At 48.7% G+C, this 21,144-nt stretch overlaps 1 protein-coding gene across 1 annotated transcript in view; it reads left to right on the forward strand.

The window, feature by feature from the left end:
* Positions 1–451: 451 nt before the first annotated feature.
* LOC119397270 (intraflagellar transport protein 88 homolog) overlaps positions 452–21,144 on the forward strand; it is a 103,321-nt gene continuing 82,628 nt past the window's right edge. Inside the window, exons 1-9 of the mRNA XM_049416509.1 lie at positions 452–460; positions 3,287–3,404; positions 11,899–11,980; positions 13,462–13,552; positions 14,602–14,706; positions 15,828–15,930; positions 16,668–16,782; positions 20,443–20,692; positions 21,062–21,132. Of these exons, the coding sequence (XP_049272466.1) occupies positions 452–460; positions 3,287–3,404; positions 11,899–11,980; positions 13,462–13,552; positions 14,602–14,706; positions 15,828–15,930; positions 16,668–16,782; positions 20,443–20,692; positions 21,062–21,132 (944 nt within the window). The remainder of the gene's footprint in view (positions 461–3,286; positions 3,405–11,898; positions 11,981–13,461; positions 13,553–14,601; positions 14,707–15,827; positions 15,931–16,667; positions 16,783–20,442; positions 20,693–21,061; positions 21,133–21,144) is intronic.

A 21,144-nucleotide genomic window follows, 5' to 3' on the forward strand; every position in this document is an offset into this window, starting at 1 on the left:
CGTCCCGGTGTCCCCCGTATCTCCCGTATCCCCGCTTCACGCGATTGCAATAGAGGGCGACGTGACCGGCGCAACAGCACGCAAAGCAGGTGGAGCGGTTGTCGGAAGTGCACCATCGGTTTGCCGGGGTCGGTCCTATCCATGTCGCAGGACGCGAGGGACGGGACAGCTGCTGATATGACTGTATGGTGGGCTGCAGTCGGGGCGTATGGATGACGTCGGCGTACGCAGCCGGCACACTCACTTTGAAGGCCTGAGGACTGGCGACGGCTTCCGCGTAAGTAAGTGGGGGAACCACAGGAATCGCTGGGAGCTGCCTGGCTACAGCTTGCACGTAATTGAGCAGCGTAGGAGCCGGAGGGGGCTGGTGGTATTAGGGCATCGCCTCTGCGATTGCCTTCTCAATAGCTCGGCGTAGGGGAGGCAGCAGTGTGGACGACGGCTGTTGAACATGCTGCGGGTGAGCGAAGGCCAGTACAGAGTACTGGTGGGCAATTTCCTCGCTCACGAATGACTTTATTTCAGCGAGCAAGAGGAGTAGTCCGAACTGGCCGACAAGCCAGTGAGATCGGCATCGCGTGATGGACGTCTACGCGTCATCAGCCGCTGCCGGCGCAGCTCCTCGTAGCTTCGGCAGTGTTATGACCTCTGCCACAGTGCGATGGTTTTTGGCGATCAGCATGGTGAAGGCATCTTCGTCTATGCCTTTCATAACGCTTCGGATCTTGTATGACTCAGACATGGTTGCGTCGGCTGTCTTGCACAAGTCGAGGACGTCTTCGCTGTAACTCGTGAAGGAGTAACTGGATGGCTGAGCTCGTTCACGTAAACGCTAGCTTACGAACGGCAGGGCGGCCAAATACGTCGATGATGGCAGTCTTGAAATCGGACCACATAGAGAAATCGGATGCGTGGTTGTTGTACCATAGGCTTGCCACACCCGCGAGGTAGAAAACCAGGTTGCTCAGTATGTCTGCCTCGTCCCATTTATTGGGTACGCTCACGCGCTCGTAAATCGCGAGCCAGATCTTCACGAAGGTGCCATCCACGCCGATGAATACAGGAGGGTCGCGGTGCGGAGGACACCGGGACATGCCGTCGCTGTAGGAGAAGGCGCTTGCCGGGCGGCGTCGTGAGGCATGGTAGATGGCACAGCTCGTGATCGAAGCTCCGGGGGCATCGAATGTGTACCGAAGTTGTCTTGAGGGTACAGCATCTCTACCAAATTGTAAAGGCGTTTATTGGTGGGCACTCGGCGACGATGCCCAACGGCGACAGTCAAGGCGCTGCGCGGACTCTCAGCACGAGCGGCGTTCTCCCAGAAAGGAGCCGAAGAGGGTGACCCACTCGAAGTCGCTGGAGAGGACGACCCACTGCAGGTTTCCAAGGCTTTGCTAAAGGAACGTTAGACCGGCGTCGTGCATTAATGTGGCAAAGCAGGGTGTGTAGGAGGGCACACACCATCTCGCTTAATTGCTCTTTGCAGTCAATGGCACGTTCCAGCACCGCTGTGTACATTATGCGTGCCGCTGACCACATATATTAACGCTAACGCGGTGACGGTGCTGCTACCTCTAGCCCGATCTCGCGGCGAATATTCATGTGTACGTTTCTTTCTTTGAATTCGTGTTCTTTTGCAGTATCGGGACAATTCTTTTACAGGAGGGGGGGGATATGAAGTTTCTCTTGAGAGCTTCATCAGCTTTTTAGGTTTAAGGCCGCTTTTCTGAGACAAAAGTACCTGGGAGGGGGAGGGGCTGTTTCGAGCCAAGGGACAAGAAACCTGCGCTTCCATTTAAATCTGTCCACTCTAGGTTGGTGAAACGTGCTCTTGTTTTGACAATGCACCAAATAAATCCTAGGATCTTGTGAAGGTAGAAGATAGCCTACTAAGGCAAGCTAAACCCTGGGAGGAACTGGCTACCCTGCACCAATACTAATTTCAGTGGCTAATGGTTTGCAGAGGAGATGCAAGGTTGGAGCACACAGTGGGATGGCGCTTCCAGAAACCTAAGAATATAGGGGGTAGTGCGGGAGTACATGTGGTGTTTTCTGGCCCCTGAGCGTCTTCAGGCGCGTAAACAACAACAAAAAAAAAAATGGGGCAGTGGCTACTTGCTCCATGCAGCACCGCAGACGTTTTGTAAAATTCACGCGCAATCTAGTATATTAGATACCCTTGTCATGCGGTCCAGCATATATCGGCCATACTGGCAGGTGCCTGAACGAGACGCTCAAGGAGCATTGCTGTGACGTCAACGCAGCTATTTCCGGTCATTTAGGATTACACTGCAAGGATTGTTGATGCTTTCCACGCTTTGAAAGTACGACCGTGCTTAGCCGCTCATCCGACAATGTGAACAGATTAAAAATATATGCTGCAAACATAGAAAAACAGGATGATGCATGTGTAAGCATGGCGACACTAGCCCTGACCGAGAAATAAAAACGGTTTCTTGATATGTATAGCTAGATGACCTATAGCAGTTGTAACGAGTGGACAAGTGCACGTGGTTGTCAAACATTTCTTTATTTTCTTGTGTATGTTATATATTTCACGCACTGCTGAAAATGAGATTAGTCGTGAGCGGCGCTCGTGTGTGTGCCCCCCTCCGTCCTGGTCTTCTCGCGCTGTTTTTCGCTACAATGTGAAACGTGTAACCTTGTTGCCTTGCGTCCGCCGCGCCGGAACGTCGAACATTCCTGATTATTTTAGATTGTTCTGATAAGCTTGAGGGCGTAACGCGAACAGTACAGTTTATAGGGAACTAACGCAACCACTAACGATAACGCTAGATTCTTCGATGCCACGTGTAAATGCCCACGCGCCTTACCGCAGATCAGATTACCGACGGCCGACGTCTGTGCTTACCGCTTTCGCTGCACTTTTGAGTGCTACGTACCTGTTCTACTGGGTACAAGTTCTCCCAATAAAGAGTTTCGTCTTTACCTGCTCAGTTTTGGTTTCTTCACGGTCACAACCACGTGAGAATATGCGTAAATTAGTCGAGCAAGAAGGACTTGCGGTACGAGCGAAAACGAGCTAGCACGGCTGTCTTTCACAGGTGAAGGGCGAGCGCGCCGCGGTACTGTGGGCAGAGCTGAAATTTTTTTCATAGGTTGTAGTTTTAACCGAGTTATAGTATTATCTCCAACCAATCTGCTCTGCCGGTAGCCATGTAACGCTTACGTCTACTCTCGATTACAGGAGAGCAATTATTATTATTGTTAATAATTATGGATTCCTTGCTTCAGCCATTCATTTTTGTCCGTGGTACGACTGCAGTTCCGTGGCCAGACGTCGGTGGTGCCCCCTTCTCGGCTGAACACCGCCGCCACCAGCTACGCCTCGCGGCCAATGACTGCAGTGCGTGGGGCAGGATACATTTCGGCCACAATGCAAGGTATACACTCAATGCTGCTAATTCGATGAGTACGTGGGCCTAGATTCAGTATTCATGCGCAGTAGAATCCACGCATCAGAAGCAATTCGGACTGGATCAACAAACGTCTTCATGGTGACTGTAGACAAATGTAGGACGCAGGTCAGCCAGATGTGCACAGGAAGCACCCAGAGGCAAAGAGGCACATCTTTTTATAGAGGTCTTTAGAAATAGGCCAATACTGCACACACAAATACACATGTACGTTCAAATGCTATATTGTGAGTAGCATTAAAGGTTTTCGGCACTCACAACCCACTTCAGCACAACTACGTGTATCAGCCGTTTTTGAGTCGAAGACATATGAGCTCCTACCACTCGTCTGCGGTGGCCCGAACAGAAGACGAGTCGAACTTGCACTCAGGGCCCAAGTCGGCGATGAACGCCGTGAAGTTGTTTCAGCATCAGGACCCCGTGCGCTGAGTCAGCGCCAGGAGGCGGGTCGGGTTCAGCTTCTTCAATTCATTGCCGAGGCCTGGCCCGTCCCAGCGGAGATGTGCCAAAGAGAATCCCGGCTCAGCAACGACAGCGCCTGGAACAGCGCCTGAAACAACGTGAAGAAGGGAGGCACGAAGAGCACCACTAAGAGCGCCTCGAACAGTGCCAGGTACGGCGACAGGCCAGCCGCCAGGAACGACACCGGAGACAGCCGCCGGGAACAGGTCCGTGGGACGATGCCCAGCTTAGTAACACCTCGTGATCGTGGAAGCCGGGATGAGGTCCGGACAAGCAGGGCAGGATCGTGATGGCGGGGCGTGGCCCGGTGGTCGATCTCCCGATGTCTCTGATGCTCTCCGAGATGTCCCAGTCGATCGAGCGTTTCTCGGCGGTTTCAAGAGTGACGCAAGCATCGGAAGACATGCAGGTACGCTTGCTCTTGCACTGCATAGCCCGGAGGCCCGCCCGCTTCTGGAGAGCTTCTCGCTCGTGCGCTCCGTTGCTCGCCTCATAACAAGTGGTTGCCGCCCGCTTCACTGACCACTTCGTGCACCGGGCAAACGAGCCCTACGAAGCGATCGTCGCGATCCAATAGATGTGTTCAGCTGCCCTACAAAAGCGTCGACACGTACTACGCAGAACTGTGCAGGATGATGAATTGCTGTAACTACCTTCAGCTGATATGGAGCAAAGGCTCGGACGCGACCGGTTCGTCGTTGGCCTCCGCGTATCGGACTGGCAGAGCTGAAACGCAAGGTTAACATTCACTGAGGAATAAACACAGGCCCGTCAATCCGAAGACGCCGATAAGAAAACACGCTTTCCCAAAACCGCACAGGATACTTCTGTGAGCTCCAACTCGACGCAACAAAACCTAACAAGTTCGCCGGTCGTAGCTGCTGCGACGCCAAGCCTCGTTCGACGCAGCCATACGCGGAGCGCTCACGCAAGCCGTCCTCATGTTAGTTCTGCGGCAGCGCGCCTCATCCACGTTTGGACTGTCCGGCACGGCGTTGCACTAGCAACGTCTGCAATAAGGAAGGCCACTTGGCGGAAGTGTGCCGCACGAGGAAGTTCAAGCAGAAGAAGCTCGGCTCCATTCCCCTGCACGTCGTCCGAACGCCGGCCGCGGTCAAGTTGGTCGACGTCACCATTGGCCACTACACTGCACAGTTCAAGGCCGACTCCGGAGCCATGTATTTGCTGTTCCAAGCGACTTCCGCACATTGCCTGCCAAGCTCGACCAAGTGAACACTCTGCTCACCGGCTCTAAAGAACAGCCACTGCACCTGCTAGGCTCGCATTTGGCACGACTTCGGTGGCTGGGGAAAACGGGCTCTGTACGCCTGTACGTGATCCTCTCTTTCATTGTTTGTACTACCAGCGCTACAAGCCCTCCAATAGTAAGATTGCTTGACAAACTCAAGACTCCGAAACTAACGTTGCAAGCCGAGCTCTTTCGGGGTTGGGTACTCTCGAGGACGAGTACATCGTCCGGCTGAAACCTGACGCTTGCATGTCTCGCAAAGCGTCCCTCGAAAGGTTCCCATTTTGCTGCTCGTGGTCGACTGCCACGAGCTGGAAAATTGGAGAGCGTAGGCGTGATCAGCAGAATCATCAAGGCAACACCGTGGTGCTCCGGTCTTGTCGTCGTCCGGAAAGACGCTGGTTCCTACTGGTTGTGCGTTGACTTGACTCAACTAAACATGGTCGTTCTCCAGGAACGCTACATTTTGCCAACTGTTGAGCAAGTTCTTGGCGTCCTCGGCGACACCATATTTTATTGAAAGCTGTGTGCTACCGCGAGCTTCCACCACGTGAACCTTCCTGCGGGCTCTCAAGTACTTACGACGTTCATCGCCCCGTAAGCTCAATACTGTTTTTGCCGATTCCCTTTTGGCATCAACTGCGCGGCTGTGTACTTCTAAAAAACTCATGCCAGAATCTTGAAAGTCCGAGGAGTCGCCGGTATGATAGATGGCCTCCTGGTTTCTGGACGCACGCGCCACGATCATGACACCAGGCTGAGCAAGGTGCTCTCACCTTGCAAAAGCAGGCATCACGTTGAACCAGGGCAAGTGTCATTTTGGGGTATCTGAGGTTCCCTTCTTCGGAGTCTTCGTTTGAGCGCTGAGCATCAGGCTAGATCCAGGCAAGGTCGAATGTGTCACAGCCATGGGAGCTCCTGCGGACGTCACCGGCGTAAGACGGCTTCTAGGAAAGATAATCATCTCGCCAGGTTCTTGCCAGACATTTCGGACACCACAGGACCCATGAGAGCCCTGCTGAATAAGTCTGCGAGTTTTGTGTTATAGCATTACAAAGGACAGCTTCCGAGAGAGAGAGAGAGAGAGCAAAGATAAAAGAAAAGCAGGGAGGTTAACCAGGGCCAGGGGCGTAGCCAGGGGGGGGGGGATTGGGGGGTTCAAACCCCCCCGAAATTTTTCAGTTTTGCTTGCGTATATATACACGCGCACATGCAAACGCACGCACGAACATACATAAAGCATGGTTGAACCCTCCCCCCCCCCCCCAAAAAAAAAAAAATTCTGGCTACGCCCTTGACCAGGGCTGAGTCGGTATGCTACCCTGCACTGGGGAAGGTGGTAAGGGGAATAAAAGTTAGAGAGGAGGACAGAAAAGCCGCTGTTGCCGTCGACGTAACAGCAGTCCCGCGCTTGAAATCGCAGGCGGTGGGTCAATCTCATGGCAGAAATTAGAGCAGTGCATTCGTTGCTTTATGCAACTTGTATGCGCGCTACCATGCACCCAAAAGCTTGTTGAGCCATGGTGGTGCTTCTAGTGTTCTTTCTAGTGAAAGCTTTCGAGAACTGGAATGATGGTGTCTAGCACTCGCAACACGCTTCGAGCTATCGGTTTCTGCATCTTGCTCAGTAGCACACGAATACCACTGACTAGAATACTGACCATGCCGACGACTTGTCTATCTTCGTCCATCAATTTATGAGGTACAGACGACGTGTCCCCTACTGTCGAAGTCTGATGTCGCCCTTGACGTCAGACTGGTGCATGGCCATGTGCCACCCGTCGTATGTCACCACTCTTTCTGAAGATGGAAGCTTGTTCAAACTCGGTGCGATCTCGCTACAGGCGCAACCCTCTGGAGAGCGCCACTCAGTTTCATTTCCTTCGAGCTCAATGACGGAGACCAAACAGCGTCACAGCCGGACCGAAAAAGAAGCTTTTCCAACGACTTGCGTTATCCGAATATTCGATGAGATTACGGCTGAAGGCTATGGTAGATACATTGTCGCGCATCACCCACAAGGAACTAGACAGTGTTCGAAGAAAATATTTTCCATTACCCTACCGACAGCAAGTACCTCTTCATCCATCGATGTTCACAGGTAGGGAACTAGTTTCTAATTATCAGCCATTGTTTTCGTTTTTAAAAGATGTACATGACTTTCACGTGATTTACCCGGGCATTCCGTAGCACGGCCTCCTAACAGAGGCTGCTGCTGCGGTTGTTACACTTAATGAAAGCACCTGCCTCGCATCCCTTGGACTCGAAGGCGTTGACGAGGCATTCGTGCTCGTGCCGTGTACCCGTAGTTTGATTATTACTACTACTCGCCATTCATTCTCATTACGCATACATTTCACGTCACTCGCATGATTTTAATAGTTATATGGTTTACCCGCCTTTTGCGTGAGGAACCTTAAAGGGCCCCTCACCAGGCCACATAGCAAATTTTAGTTAGACGGTGGAAGTTGTTGTGTGCCGAATGAAGAGTAGTATGCCGCAAGAACTTTTCAAATCGGTTCATTACGAGCTGAGAAAAACAATAATTTGTAGTGGCGCGAAACCATGATGCGAGGAGGCGAGATTCAAACCCTTGCCATTCGCCCCGTGTAGCTTTAGCAAGCCAAATCCCTTCCCTGCCCTCTTCACTTGACACATACGCATGAACACGTCATGCGCATGCATGGCCACGTGCGCATGACGTGCCCTAGCCAGCCCGAGCACGCGAGCGGCGTTGCACGGCCGCTACTTTTTTTTTATGTAGCGGCCGTGGGCGTTTTGTCGGCGTTCTCTGTGGTGTACTGCCTGTTTCTGCGGGACGGGCATGAAAGTTGAGACATTTGTACGGGCACGAGAGTGGCGGTATCATGAGCCAGTGCCGCATAAACGTTTACTTGGACGCGGTAGAATAACTGAACATAATGAGTGCTCGAACGCGCCAGAACTATACCAGAACATTACTTTCGTTTCCAGGGCTGGCGTCTGCTCGATGCGCTAACCGCGGGGACACGAACGCATGGGAAAGGGAGGCACATTAGCCCCGTATCTCATTGCAATTCACGAAAAAAAAAAAAATGAAAAAGACGCACACATTCCCTTTGTGTGTCTCATTACTTCTCTCAAGTTTTATTAATCTATTCTAGCAACAAATTACACAAACTACACATGTCGTGTCAAATAGTTATCGCAGTGTCACGTGCTACTGTTGGCGACGTCAGAGCACAGTCATCTACGTAGAGGATCGACGTCACAGCACTACCATCTACGTAGGGCCATTTTCTCATGTACGTCATCCCCTCATTCTCTAAAGCGCGCGCCCGCGAGAGGAAGGGCAAGCAGCGTTCACCTTGAAATTTGACCCATTTCCGCAGCGCGTAGCGTTGCAAATTTTGCCAGACATGATCGTGAACGCCCAGAGTATGCATTGCGCTCGTTAGCTCAAAATTGTCAAACCTGGTGAGGGGCCCTTCAAGGCCCTTTTACAGCCACTTACCATAATCATTTTTCACATTCGTTATCATGTCCTGGCGCTCTTTGGCCAAAAATGGCCCTTGCGCCAATAAACATCACATATCATCACCACCCACAAGGTATCCAGTGCGCTGACTCAGTGGAATTCTACGTAGCACAACTAGACGGCTGCACTTCGGAAGTCCTGCCGCTTAGCCCTAAAGACGCGCGACAGGCGCGAGAGTCTGATGGCGAGTGCAAGGCCCTCACCTCCTTCTGCTAGCAGGCTTGGCCACAGACGTCCAAGCTGTCGCTTTACCCCTCCGCCTCGGTAGCAGACAAGCTTTCTGTCTGCGACAGTGTTCCGCTGAAAGGCGCCCAGGTAGCGATCCCACCGTCCCTTCGGTCGGCAGTCTTGACGCTGTTGTACGAAAGTAATCTGAGCATGAACCTAAGCCCTGATGACCTAAGGAGGTTCTAAGCCCTGGCTCGGGAGTCAGTTTGGTCGTCCGGCATATCGGCACCCACCGCCTCTCTCGTCGCCAACTGCGAGCAGTGGGCCTTCCCCCGTGTGAACTTGGTCTCCTGGTAGTTGCAGAGCCCTTGGTCTCCATGCTACTACCTGGACATTCGTGGTAATTTCTCGGGGTGGACTTGTTCCATCCCAGGGGCCAGACATTTAGCCTTATGGTAGACTATTATTCAAGGTTCCCACAAGTAGTGACCCTAAGGAGTATGACAGCTCAGGCAGTCATTGACGCTCTGAATTAAGAGCATATTTGCCCGCCGTGGAATCCCACGAGAGGTCCGATCTGTCTGTCTGTCTGTCTGTCTGTCTGTCTGTCTGTCTGTATGTATGTATGTATGTATGTATGTATGTATGTATGTATGTATGTATGTATGTATGTATGTATGTATGTATGTATGTATGTATGTATGCTTTATTTTCCAAAGAACCAATACAGAGTTGCAGAGGACGAATGGAGAAAAGAGCGGCTCATAACGGCTTGACCAGCCCCACAACCCATAAAAAGTTATAGAGGAGCACTGGAGCGGAAATGCATTTTTTCCAGCAGATTACATATTACACATAGATATATGTTATATACCGTACCAAGGGCGTAGCCAAGGGGGGGGTTGGGGGGGTTCAAACCCCCCCCGAAATTTTTCAATTTTGCTTGCGTATATATACACGCACACATACAAACGCACGCACGAACGTACATAAAGTATGGTTGAACCCCCCCCGAAAAAAATTTCTGGCTACGCCCCTGTACCGTACAACACAAAAAAAACGTATCTCTGAACTGAACTACATAACATAAATGAAGGAATGTTCGTTACATACAAGAGAAAAAAAAATCAAGAATAGCATGAGAACAACAAGACAAAATATCAGTATTACCAACGATCAGGTCGTTTAGTAGACGACCTAATCTTGAGCGCAACATTTGAGATCCGTAGCCAGTACGAGATTGTGGTACCCGCCAATATTTTGGTCCTCCAGTAGTATAAGCAGCTTCATGTTGTGTCAGGTCAGCCATGCTAGCGATGTCTGAGACGTTTATTTTCCTGCTCATTTTTGTACGCAAGTACTAAACGATACTTTAACCATGACTTTCGGCACCTTAAGACCCTGAAATAAAGGTTCTGAGGAGAAATCATATGGTTTATGAGAAATAGCTCGGACAGCCTTTTTTTGCTGAACATACAGCCTGTTTATATTGCTTTCGAAAGTCTTTCCCCGGACTAGGCAACAATAATTTAAATGGCTCAAAAAAAGTGAATTGTGTATAAGGCATTTCATACAACGAGGAAAGTAGTTCAAGGAACCAAGGATTCCTGTGATTTGCGAAAGCTTACCGACACGAAAATCAATATGACTACACCAAGTCATACTCTGATCAGGCATTACACCTAAAGATTTTACAGTTCAATTTTGGCATTCTTCAGTACTAGATCTTCTTCAAAAGTAACATGCCTGTTTTTAGTATGAAATAACACCGCTTTAGTTTTTCCGGGATTAGTGGTCAGGCCGTTGCCAACGTCCCACCGCCGTCATCACAAGAGTTCGTGGCGTATGCAGCGTCGCACAACTCAGACCATGTAACCAGCGGACCGCAATGCACCGGAGAGGCGGAGGGAATGGTTCCGACAGTTAAGGACATATTGCGCAAGTCAAAGGACCCTCATATGGCCCTGTTAAGCTACCAGGATACTCCAGGAGTCGACGGCTTCAATCCGACACAGCTTTTGATAGGACAACGAAGAACCAGAGTTCTGAAGCAAGACTCCCTGCTACGGCCCATGTGGCTACCAAGGAAAGACGTCGGCGGCAAGGATGCGGTCCACAAGTGGAAGCACACCGACTTCAGCAACACCACGGAGCTCGAGACCTGCCATCAATCCGAACAGCTCAGCCTGTTTGGTGCGACCAGGTCAAGGCTACGGTCCTGTGCCCGGCACAAAGACCAAGAAACCATTTGGTTGAAACGGAGTGAGGTGGCGTCGCTCAGCGCCTTTCGCGCCCCCTTCTTCTAGCTTCTTCAGTCCCAGTGACCCACTAGGGGCCATTGCTTCGAGCAAACGCAGCTAATACTGAAGCAAATATTTTTTACCTTCAACTAGAATTTCTCGCGTTGGAGAGCATTATTTTACTTAACTAAGCTCAACGAGATGACGCGCCATGTCGGACATCTGTGACGCACAGCGGGTTTGAAAATGGCGTTTCCCAGCAAACGTCAACTTTTTCGTCCTCGCGGGGAGTAACTAGATTTTCCTGTGGTTTATTGTTGCCCAGTTTGCGTGACAACACTAACGAAGCGTCTCCAATGAAGTTGTAATCAATTTTGATCCGAGTGCAGAAGAGTGGTAAGTTGGGCTAGTTGGTAATGATCCATACTTATTGTATTTTTTGCGCAGTTACAATAATTATCCGAGTGGTTAGGACGCTCGCCTTCGGATTGAGGGTATGCGAGTTCGAATTCCGCCCCGGGAAGATTTTTTTTCGGCAAGAGCTTTTCTCTTCTCGGTTATTTATTATATCTTTCTCTCTTTCCCTCTGTCGGTTCCTCTCTTTTTTTTCTCTCTCTCTCTCTCTGTACTCGTTCTCAGAGTTATTACAGGCCACGCCGTAGCGGTGAGTAGTGGGATCTACACAAATTCTGTGGCACATACCCGTTAAGATGTTTTCTGCGATCTACTCATAAGGAACAATTTGCTATGTTAAAGCACTTTGCAAATCTCTGGGCCCACTTGGCAAGCAATGGATGCGATTCCGTACCACGTCATGTTTTTCAGGTCCGGTGGGTAGCGTGTTCGATCCTCTGGCCCAGGCCAAGTCATCGGCGCCATCTTTCAGCAGCTCAAAAGAAAGCGCTAGGTGAGGCTGCTTTCGTACTAGCCTTTGAGCAGACGCATATTGCCACGCACGCTTATTTCCTTTATTTTAATGTGATCGGTCTTCAACCACAAAAAACTGTTACCACCTCTCGTCACAGGTCGCACAGCCATGTTTGGAAACTTTGTGATAGTGTCAGACTGTTCTGTTAAGATTACGCGCAGGACACGTGTAACCGAGTCTGTTCACCAGCGATAACGCTGGAAGGTTGAAACACTGATGCATAAAATACGACGCGTCCCGCCAGCGATCAATACCGACGGCCGCCGATTGTGATAGTCGCTATCAGTGTACAGCTTGTATTGCATGTATGTAGTTTGACTGTTAATTGAAGAGAGACTGAAAGTTGGGCGAGGTGGTAATACATTATAGGAAAAATACAGCGCACAAAGCGACACCACGAAGAAAGGTGATACACAACAGGCGCTGTGCTTTGTCACCGATCTGCGTGACGTACGTTTGCGCACTGGACTTTTTATTTCCTGGGCACAAGTTCGCCCAATAAGGTTCCGTCTCTAACAGCCCAACTGCCACCTTCTACACCGTCACGACCACGTGGCAATATAGCTGACCGTAAGTAAATTCTGAAACAGAATTACCGACTGCAAAAAATGAAGTACAACTAGGTTTATGCGGTGCCAACATGAACTTATCCAGGCTTGCGAGTGAAATGTCTATTTTTCATAGCTCTCGTCGTAAGCACCTATTCTCGCCTTTTTTTTATGCTGGTTACGTGAAACCACCTTACAAGCCACAGATAACTTTTCCTGAGAATGCTGCGACATCGCTCAGTGATTTGTGCTGTGATGTGCATAGGCGTGCGAACAGGGGGGCAGGGGGGGCGCCCCCCCCTAATCACCTAAAAGGGGGGGGGGCGCAAATTCTGCCCCGAACATTGACCCTTCTAGTCACCTAAGAGCGGGGGGAGGGGGCGCAAAATCTGCCACATACATTGACTTAGTAGGGTGGGGGGGGGGGCGCTGCGGTGAACCTTTGCCCCCCTGATGGAGAACCCTGCGCACGCCTATGGTGATGTGAACGCGATGTGAATCAAACGCTTACTCTATGTCCAGGAATAGCGCATATGCAGAGTGACTGTTTTCTCGAGCATATTCAAGCGATGACAAGAGATCTGCGATGCGGTAGGCGGTTGGACGGTGTCGACGAGAGCCGCTCATAACACCAGGAAGAAAATTCAGCTCCTCTAGTCTGCCGTCTAGACGAAATGTGTGACAAAGAATGCACAAACCTCTTACACTGCACAATAATCTGGCAGCAAATAGAAACGACACCCGCATGTACGAAAACGCTGTCTTTCGACAAAGATGTGAATTTCGAAGACCAACCGAGATTGCAATCGCCTTTTGATTGCAGAGCGGGATAAAAAATGGCATAAGATTTCTCGAACGCATCGAATGTGGCTGTAATCGAGCCTTGTACAGTGCTTTCTACTTTGAATGCAGCCCCGAGGAGAGGCAGAAGCAGCTGGAAAGCGCTGTCATGGAGCTGGTGGAGCAGAGCTCCATCTCCGCTTCGAAGCAGCAATGGAAACTGGTGGGTGGAGACCAAAGATAGGATTCTAAGAAAACAAACTCGCTGTTCACACTCGACGTGCATCTCAGCTCAAATGTTACAAAATGACTGGCTCTCCTCTAAGAATGCCATTTTTAGCGCAAAGCAACACTTTGAGATATATATATATATATATATATATATATATATATATATATATATATATATATATATATATATATATAACCTCAAAGTGAAAGTGAAAAAGAAAATTTATTCGGATGTTTCCAAGGAGGACCGCCGTTTCTCAAAGATCGAATTTATTGCGATCGAGTTGAAATGCATATTCCAGTAAAACATAAATAGATACACACTCTGTCGCAATTTGTTCGCACGCGACATGGGGTGAAGCCAGAACAAAGAAAAAAGAAACAGAGCGTGTGTGTGTGTGAGAGAGAGAGAGAGAGGGGGGGGCATAGGAGTGTGACTGAACGCGCACAGGGCCGGCAAAAAAAAAGGTTCGAAATCGAGTACTTAAAGTAGCGCTAATTCTGCTCTAATCCAGCGTTAATTCTATGGTTAATGCAGCGCTGACGTAGTTCTTGCGTTGGTCTTGATGTACATCCTAAGTCCTGCGCTATTGTCGTTCTTGTGTAGGTCTTAATGTAGTTCTAAATCCTGCGCTTAATGCAGTACCGTGAAACCTGAGGAGGAGGGAACGAAGGAGAAGGAGGTAATGCGTAGCATAGCCGTGCGTAGTAAAGTATAGCATGGAGATGGGAAAGGGAAGTGAGGATGATAATGAGTGATGTGAGGGTGAGGAGGAGAGGGAAAGGAAGAGGGGGGAGAGGGCGCCACTGCATCACAAATGAAGGTTTGCTTTCCGCCATGGACGCCGAAGCAGGCTGCACGTTTGGAACGCCAGCGCTTGCTTGCCCGCTAATGTCAGCGTCGCTGAAGGGCAGGCGAATCACTGCCCCGTACTTCCTACAGCTTTCACGTTGAGTGAAACTGCACAATTTTGTTTTGCCTTCTTTGAAACTGTTGCTGGAATGCGTCTATGATGGTTCCATTGCTATTTTTAATCGCAGGCCCTGGACCAGGCTAAGGAAGCTGTGGCCAAGGAGAGGAACCTGTCACGACAGCGAGAGCAGGCAGCCTCCGAGGTGCCGCCGAACCTGGACCTTATGTACTGCGTAAGCATGTACACGCACGCATTTCGCGTTCTCTTGACACTCATTCTGTGGCAGTTAAGTAGTCTTTAGTGGTTGGAACGAAAAAATTGAGGGTCGATTTGGCGGCGCGAAGCAACGTTGCATTGTGCGGAAGGACATTCGAGAGCCACGTTGGCCTGGCCACGTGCTGCACGCCTGCTGAAGCCTCGTGTTCTTTCGTGACATCCACGAAATCTTGATATGCAAAGTACATGTGCTTCTGCACTGAAAAAAAAATGTTTATGGGAAGTCATGGTGAAAATGAGAAGTTTCTCTAACAAACGCGTATTTAATGCTCTGCGTACTGAAATAATTAGAAAGTTAGCTAGCTTCCCTATACGCATTTCTCATCCTTCATTCCTTCAATGTGTCAACGAGAATGAAGCTTGAAAGAGATATTTTTTTCGTGGTTGTGACGGTGAAGCAAGCAGAACTCCAGAAGGCAAGGATGAAACACTTTATTGGGCGAACTTGTGCCCAGGAAGAAAGGAAATGACACACTCAGTGCACCAATAATCCCGAGGACAATCGTCGATTGTCGGCAATCGAAAAACTGATCGGCGAAGGAATGGGTCATCCTTTGCATCTGCGTCGCAGTGCACTTTTGCGTTATCGTTGATGCTCTCGTACAGTTTCGAAGGTTTCAAACATACGCGTCAGGTATGTAATGATTGTAGAACAGTCGGCGTCATTGTGAAGCAGCATGCGAGTAGAAGCGCGGCCTGTGCCAAATGCGATCGCTTTTTTCACAAAAAAGCGAAAAAGGCGGTCCCCGTTAAAGAAAAAGGAAGTACGCGTGTCAGTATTGAAGTGCCTGGCCTTTGGCTGAAAAACACTCTTTTGATAATAAAAAAAACTACGTGTACTACGAGGAAAGAAAGAGCAAATAAGTATATGCACAATGCCCGCATGCTTTATTACTTCAGGCGGCGATGGAAGGTGAAAGGTTGTAGAAGGGTTGAACCTTCTTTATTGAGGGTTTGAAAATTATACGCCCTACAAGAAACGTTTATGCTCTCTTGTTGATTTTCAAATGGTCCTGTTGCTTTACTATTAATGGAATATTTATGAACTGTGGATAAAGAAGACGGTCTTCCTTACAGGCGCTGTTCAATCTTGCTGTGCAATACACGAACAACCAAATGTACACCGAGGCTCTCAGCACGTACCAGCTCATTGTCAAAAACAAGGCATTCTCGAACGCAGGTAAATGTCGGCCATTCATTTCCCTAGCGATCCGACTTTGTACAGCCGTGTAAATATATTCTCTTTCATCAAAGGGTATACGCAAAAGAGCTTCTGCTATGAATTCTCTACATGTAAACTCTACAAGATGTATGTGTGTACCACTCGTCCTCTGAACTTTATTTCCTAGACAAAGAACGAGCGTCGTCTAAACAAGAGCCCCACTTACAGAATAGACAAAGAGAAGCATTCTTTCACAAAATTCGCCCGTTAGATATGCCAGCATTCCAGTTGTTGGGCATATTATACTAGCGAAGACGGCCGGCTCTCGATAGGAAACCGACGCTATGAACGGAAAGCATTCGAGATAGAACTACAGCAGTTAATGCCTACATGAGAAGCTCATTCATATGTTGAAGCAGTGAAGAGCACATAATGCAACAAATGACGAGTACATTCGATGCATTCTAGTGACCAGTTAGTCACGATAATATATCGTGACTAACTGGTCAATGTTGCACTAATTAAGGGGCACCTTTGACCCACGAATTCGACGCAGAAAAATCACACGCTCTGCAGTTCCATATTTTCTAATGCATAATGCAGTTTAACGGAGCGTTCCCGCAGGCACCGCACATCGGCCACGGTTGGTGTGGGTACTTTTCCAGAATATGGCGGCAACGGCTACATCTCACGTGAAGCCGCAGTAAACAAAATATACAATGTAAACACACTGTTATTCCTGTCGTCTATTTCAGGTCGCTTAAAAGTGAACATGGGCGACATCTACTTCTACCAAGGAAACTACTCCAAGGCCATCAAGTTCTTTCGTATGGCACTGGATCAGGTGCCGAACACTCACAAGGACATGAGGTATCAGCGAAGCATGCATCTTTCAGGAAAAGTACTACTGTTTTTCGACATCTCTGTCTCTGTTTGCTCGCAAGATAAGTACTACGGAACGCATATTAAAACTACGTTCACAAGGCTAGGCGGGTAAAACCGGCGTGATGTGCATGCGAAACGATGTGAGCGCGAAGCTTCGTAGCGATGTGCATGACGTCAGCTCGTGGCGAGCCGGAATCCTGAAACGGTGAAACCTCGGATGGTATAAGTAAATATACCGCTATGTATTAGTCATTTGCATGATGTGATTACCGTTTAGAATGCATAACATCTCACTTTGAGATGTAATGCTGTCACCTGACTTAACGCTGTCACAGCCACAAGGCAATGATGTCGAGTAGTGATGTGAAGATGAGGAGGAGGGGAGAGGGTAAGGCATAGCATAGCCATATAAAGTACAGTATAGCAAGGAAGGGAGAAACGTATATTATATAATGTATAGTATAGCAAGTAGAGGAAGAGGAGGAGGGGGAGGGCACCAGCTTCGCTGTTTCATGTCTTCGCACCACTTGTGCGTAGCTGCCACTATTTTTTTGCCATTTCAACCAGCCGCTTCTCTTTAGTTTACTTAATGTCACTTGCTATTTCGTTCAGCTGCTTTGAAATGTGAGATAACGAATTGTGTTGGATTCATTGTACACGGTCAGAAGTACCAACTTTCTGGGAGAAAAACTAACAGCATGCAGCAAACAACTCGGCTGCAGGGAGGGCAGCACCAGGAAGGTCTCGCTTGAACGAAAACGTTTGCCATAGTGTTTTCTCACTTGTACGGCATGAAGAAAAGGGCTTTCAGCGAACCACATAGTTTCGTTGCCACCGTGCCCAGTGACTGAGCAGTATAAGGAATGGCTCTCCGTAGGTTCCCAGGATGGTGCGACTCCGCACAGCCCACGCGCGTAGTCCTGTGGTCCTGTTGACGTAGGGTGGCCTGGCAGCCTGGAGAATGGTGCCAAGATCAGATTTCCGGTTGCGTGATTGCGGATGCCGCAGGGGACATGCGTAGTAACGTTGACCGTGGGCTGATCTGTGCAGCTCACAGTGCGCAGGAGTCTGAGTAAGAGCATGACAAGAAGAAAAGGATTCTTAGCGGTCCACATGGTTTTGGTGCCACCGTCCCCTGTAACGTAGCCATTGAACGAAACAATCAGAATTTTGTTGAGGGGCTCCTATCTTTGTTAAACACAACCGAATAAATCCGAGAGACAATTAGGCCAGGGAAAGCATAGGGAACTGGAATGAATCAAAGTGCATGAAAAATGACCCTTTCGGTTGCTGGGATCCGAAGCAAGCTTAATGATGTAGTGAAGTTGGTTGGGGACTTCCAGTCTGAGCTGTACAGCTTAAATATAAGTCGCCGTGTTTTAAGTGATTGCAAAGCCGAACATGACATCGAATTCCCAAGCGTAGCTTTAGATGATGTTAGTAAGGCGCTACAGTCAAACTCACCTATAACAATACTCAAGTGCCACTAAAATCTCATTGTTATAACCGATAAATTCTATAAAGGTGTTGCATGAAAAAAAAGCAAACAAACTTGGAGGACGCTTGATCTTCGCCTTCAAGAGTAGAATTAGAGGAGCGAGTTGGGCTAGTTGGGGCGAATTGGCTTCAGACATAAATAATCAGCGCAAAGAGAGACAAAACGGACAAGGTAAAGACAACATACAGGACGCGGCGCTGTAAAGAGTAGAACGAGATAGCGTAACTGGGCCCCGTGCGCATCGCTGTCAACCATGGCGCAAAAGGAAGGAACATTTTTTTTTATTTGCGACATAGACTTTCCCTTAAGGCATACTATTTGTTGTGTATATTTGTATTAAATGTGCGCCGTTAGGCCGGTGTTGTGTATGAAGTGAAGTGTCTTGTGGAATGTGTTGTCATGTATCCATCGGTCATAATGGTGCGCGTAACATTGGCCGTTTCAAACTACCCTAGAAAGCCCAGTGCCAACTACGCCATAATTCTTAATTTTGCAGTTGACGTAGTACCCACTACGCGCCCGTAAAGCGCCAAGCGCATCTGCCCACTTTGTCATGAGTGGGCAGTTATAAATCACCCACTCGTTGCGCAATTCACATGTTTTGACGCCTGGTGGCATTCTTCAATTCTGCGTTAAGGCGGCGTTTCCTTAACGCAATAATGCATGCGCCAAAGAGACTCCTCCCGCTACATGAAATTCTTATAGCATTTTTTTTTATAAAGCAGTTTTAAGCGCTGGCGTCGCTCCGTGGTAGAACACCTGGCTGCCACGCAGAAGACCTGGGTTCGATTTTCACTCGGACCGAAGATTTTTGTTATTAATTTATTTGCACCTGTCTCGAATTTTCGCTCGTAAACAACGCCGATTTCTCGCTCACAACCGCCGGCACCGTATTTTTTTTTAAACGAGCTTTTAGCGCTATCGCGTTAATGTAGGGGGACGGTGGGCTGTTGTGAGAAAACTATAACGTCGGTTGGGATATGCCAACACGCGTCAATAATAATGATGACACAGCTACAAATTTTCCGCACACGATTGAAAATTCTGACACCTTCACGGCAACGCCACTAGCCGCAAATAGCCAGTGTATAAACTTAGAATAACAAAGAATTGAGCTAGTTGATACGTATTCATCTTAAAAGACATGGCTTGCGAACACGCCTCAATTCGATGAATGCGCAGTTTCGCACAGGCGCAGGAATGAAGAAACGCGTCTGATGGTTGAGGCCTGGCATATCAGTAGTAGTAGCGCATGCGTGGGCCAGCCGTCGATTAAGTTGCATAAAGAACAAATGAAATTCCTGAAGAGTTATCTCTAATATAGACGGTTTAAAGACTGCGATAGTAGCAGCCCGTGTTGTACCCCAAGGAACTTTCGGTTCTTCATTTATCGCTCTGTAACACCGAAGCGGAAAGCGTGTCTTTAAGTTATGTCAAAGTAAGGAAAGACCGTTTTTCCGCCTTCAGATAAAAGGACGACGCATGCGTTAAGGACTAACTCTTATAATGTTGGGTATAGATTAGAATCATCTTTATTTGAAATATTTGGCTAGGCACAGGGTGAGAAGTGTTGAAAATCTGTGGGCTACCCGCCAAGGCTTTTGTTCCCCGCCAGTGCTACGTCAGTGCACGAAACCGGAAGCCGTCCAGGGTCTGTGTTTGTAAACAGCGAAACCGTCGATATATATATATATATATATATATATATATATATATATATATATATATATATATATATATATATATATATATATATATATATATATATATTAGATCACCCCGCACGCTGAGTTGATAGGTATGAACTTTTGTCTGGGCCTGCGCAGTTAAGTTTTTTTGTGTCTACTTTCTTTTCTGCTGCTCTGCGCCTTTTCGGTTGTTAGTCTGCGTTTGTGGTGTCTTGACTTCTCTCTTGTGTTCGCCTTTACACGCCCTGTCTGAAATTCTTTTGAGAAATTCCGTCTCTGACGTGGGACTGCGTATGCGCAATGACATCCATGTATCTCGCCTTTATCTCGATTAAAAATCAGTTGAAGTCTGGTGGTTGTCCAGTGTCTTCCGTGTAGTCTTTTTGCGTGTTTGCGAGTGCTATGGAAGCATTCACTGTTTTCCTTGTGAGGACCTTGACACCCGAATTTACGCTACAGGTTAAAAATCATGAAGAACATCGCATTAGCCTTCGTGCGTATGGGACACCTGGTGGATGCTGTCACCTCGCTCGAGTACATTATGGCCGAACGGGCAGACTTCCGCACGGCGCTGCACCTGGTGGTGTGTCAGTATCACCTCGCCGCCGGCTCGGCAGCCGGAGGCGGCCACGACAAGGTTCGCCGCAGCTTTCTCAAACTACTTGACGTGGCCCCGGAGCAGATCGACGACAAGTACGAGCCGTCCCAGGTATTGCTTGGTCGTATAGTTTTCTTCAAGGATAGCTCTAATTAGTGTTGAGTAAGTGCACAACATGTTACACAAACGTCACACTTGGAGACTATGGTTTAATATTGGCCACCCGTGCAATGAGGCCCGCTGAGGCGGCCCGTGAGCTGATGCTCAGCCCCACAATTGCTTTAAAGAACTGTTTGTTTGGGCAGGATGAGTGCACAATCTTTGATTTCATTCAGGCGAAAGACAACATTTACAAAAAATTGTAACATTTTGAAAAACAACCGTTCGAGACAGTACAGTAGAGCGCTGAAGAAGGAAATAGCGTTGCGTGTACAAATGAATGACGCTGAGTCATCCGTCTACTGTGCTTGTCACTTCCAGGGTGACCCAGCCGAAATGCTTTACTATGAGGAGATCAAGAATGACTCACTGCAACAGATCGAGCGAGAGAGGTGAGCGCCAGT

This window comes from Rhipicephalus sanguineus, chromosome 6 (genome assembly GCF_013339695.2).
Source record: "Rhipicephalus sanguineus isolate Rsan-2018 chromosome 6, BIME_Rsan_1.4, whole genome shotgun sequence".
NCBI classification, from domain to species: domain Eukaryota; kingdom Metazoa; phylum Arthropoda; class Arachnida; order Ixodida; family Ixodidae; genus Rhipicephalus; species Rhipicephalus sanguineus.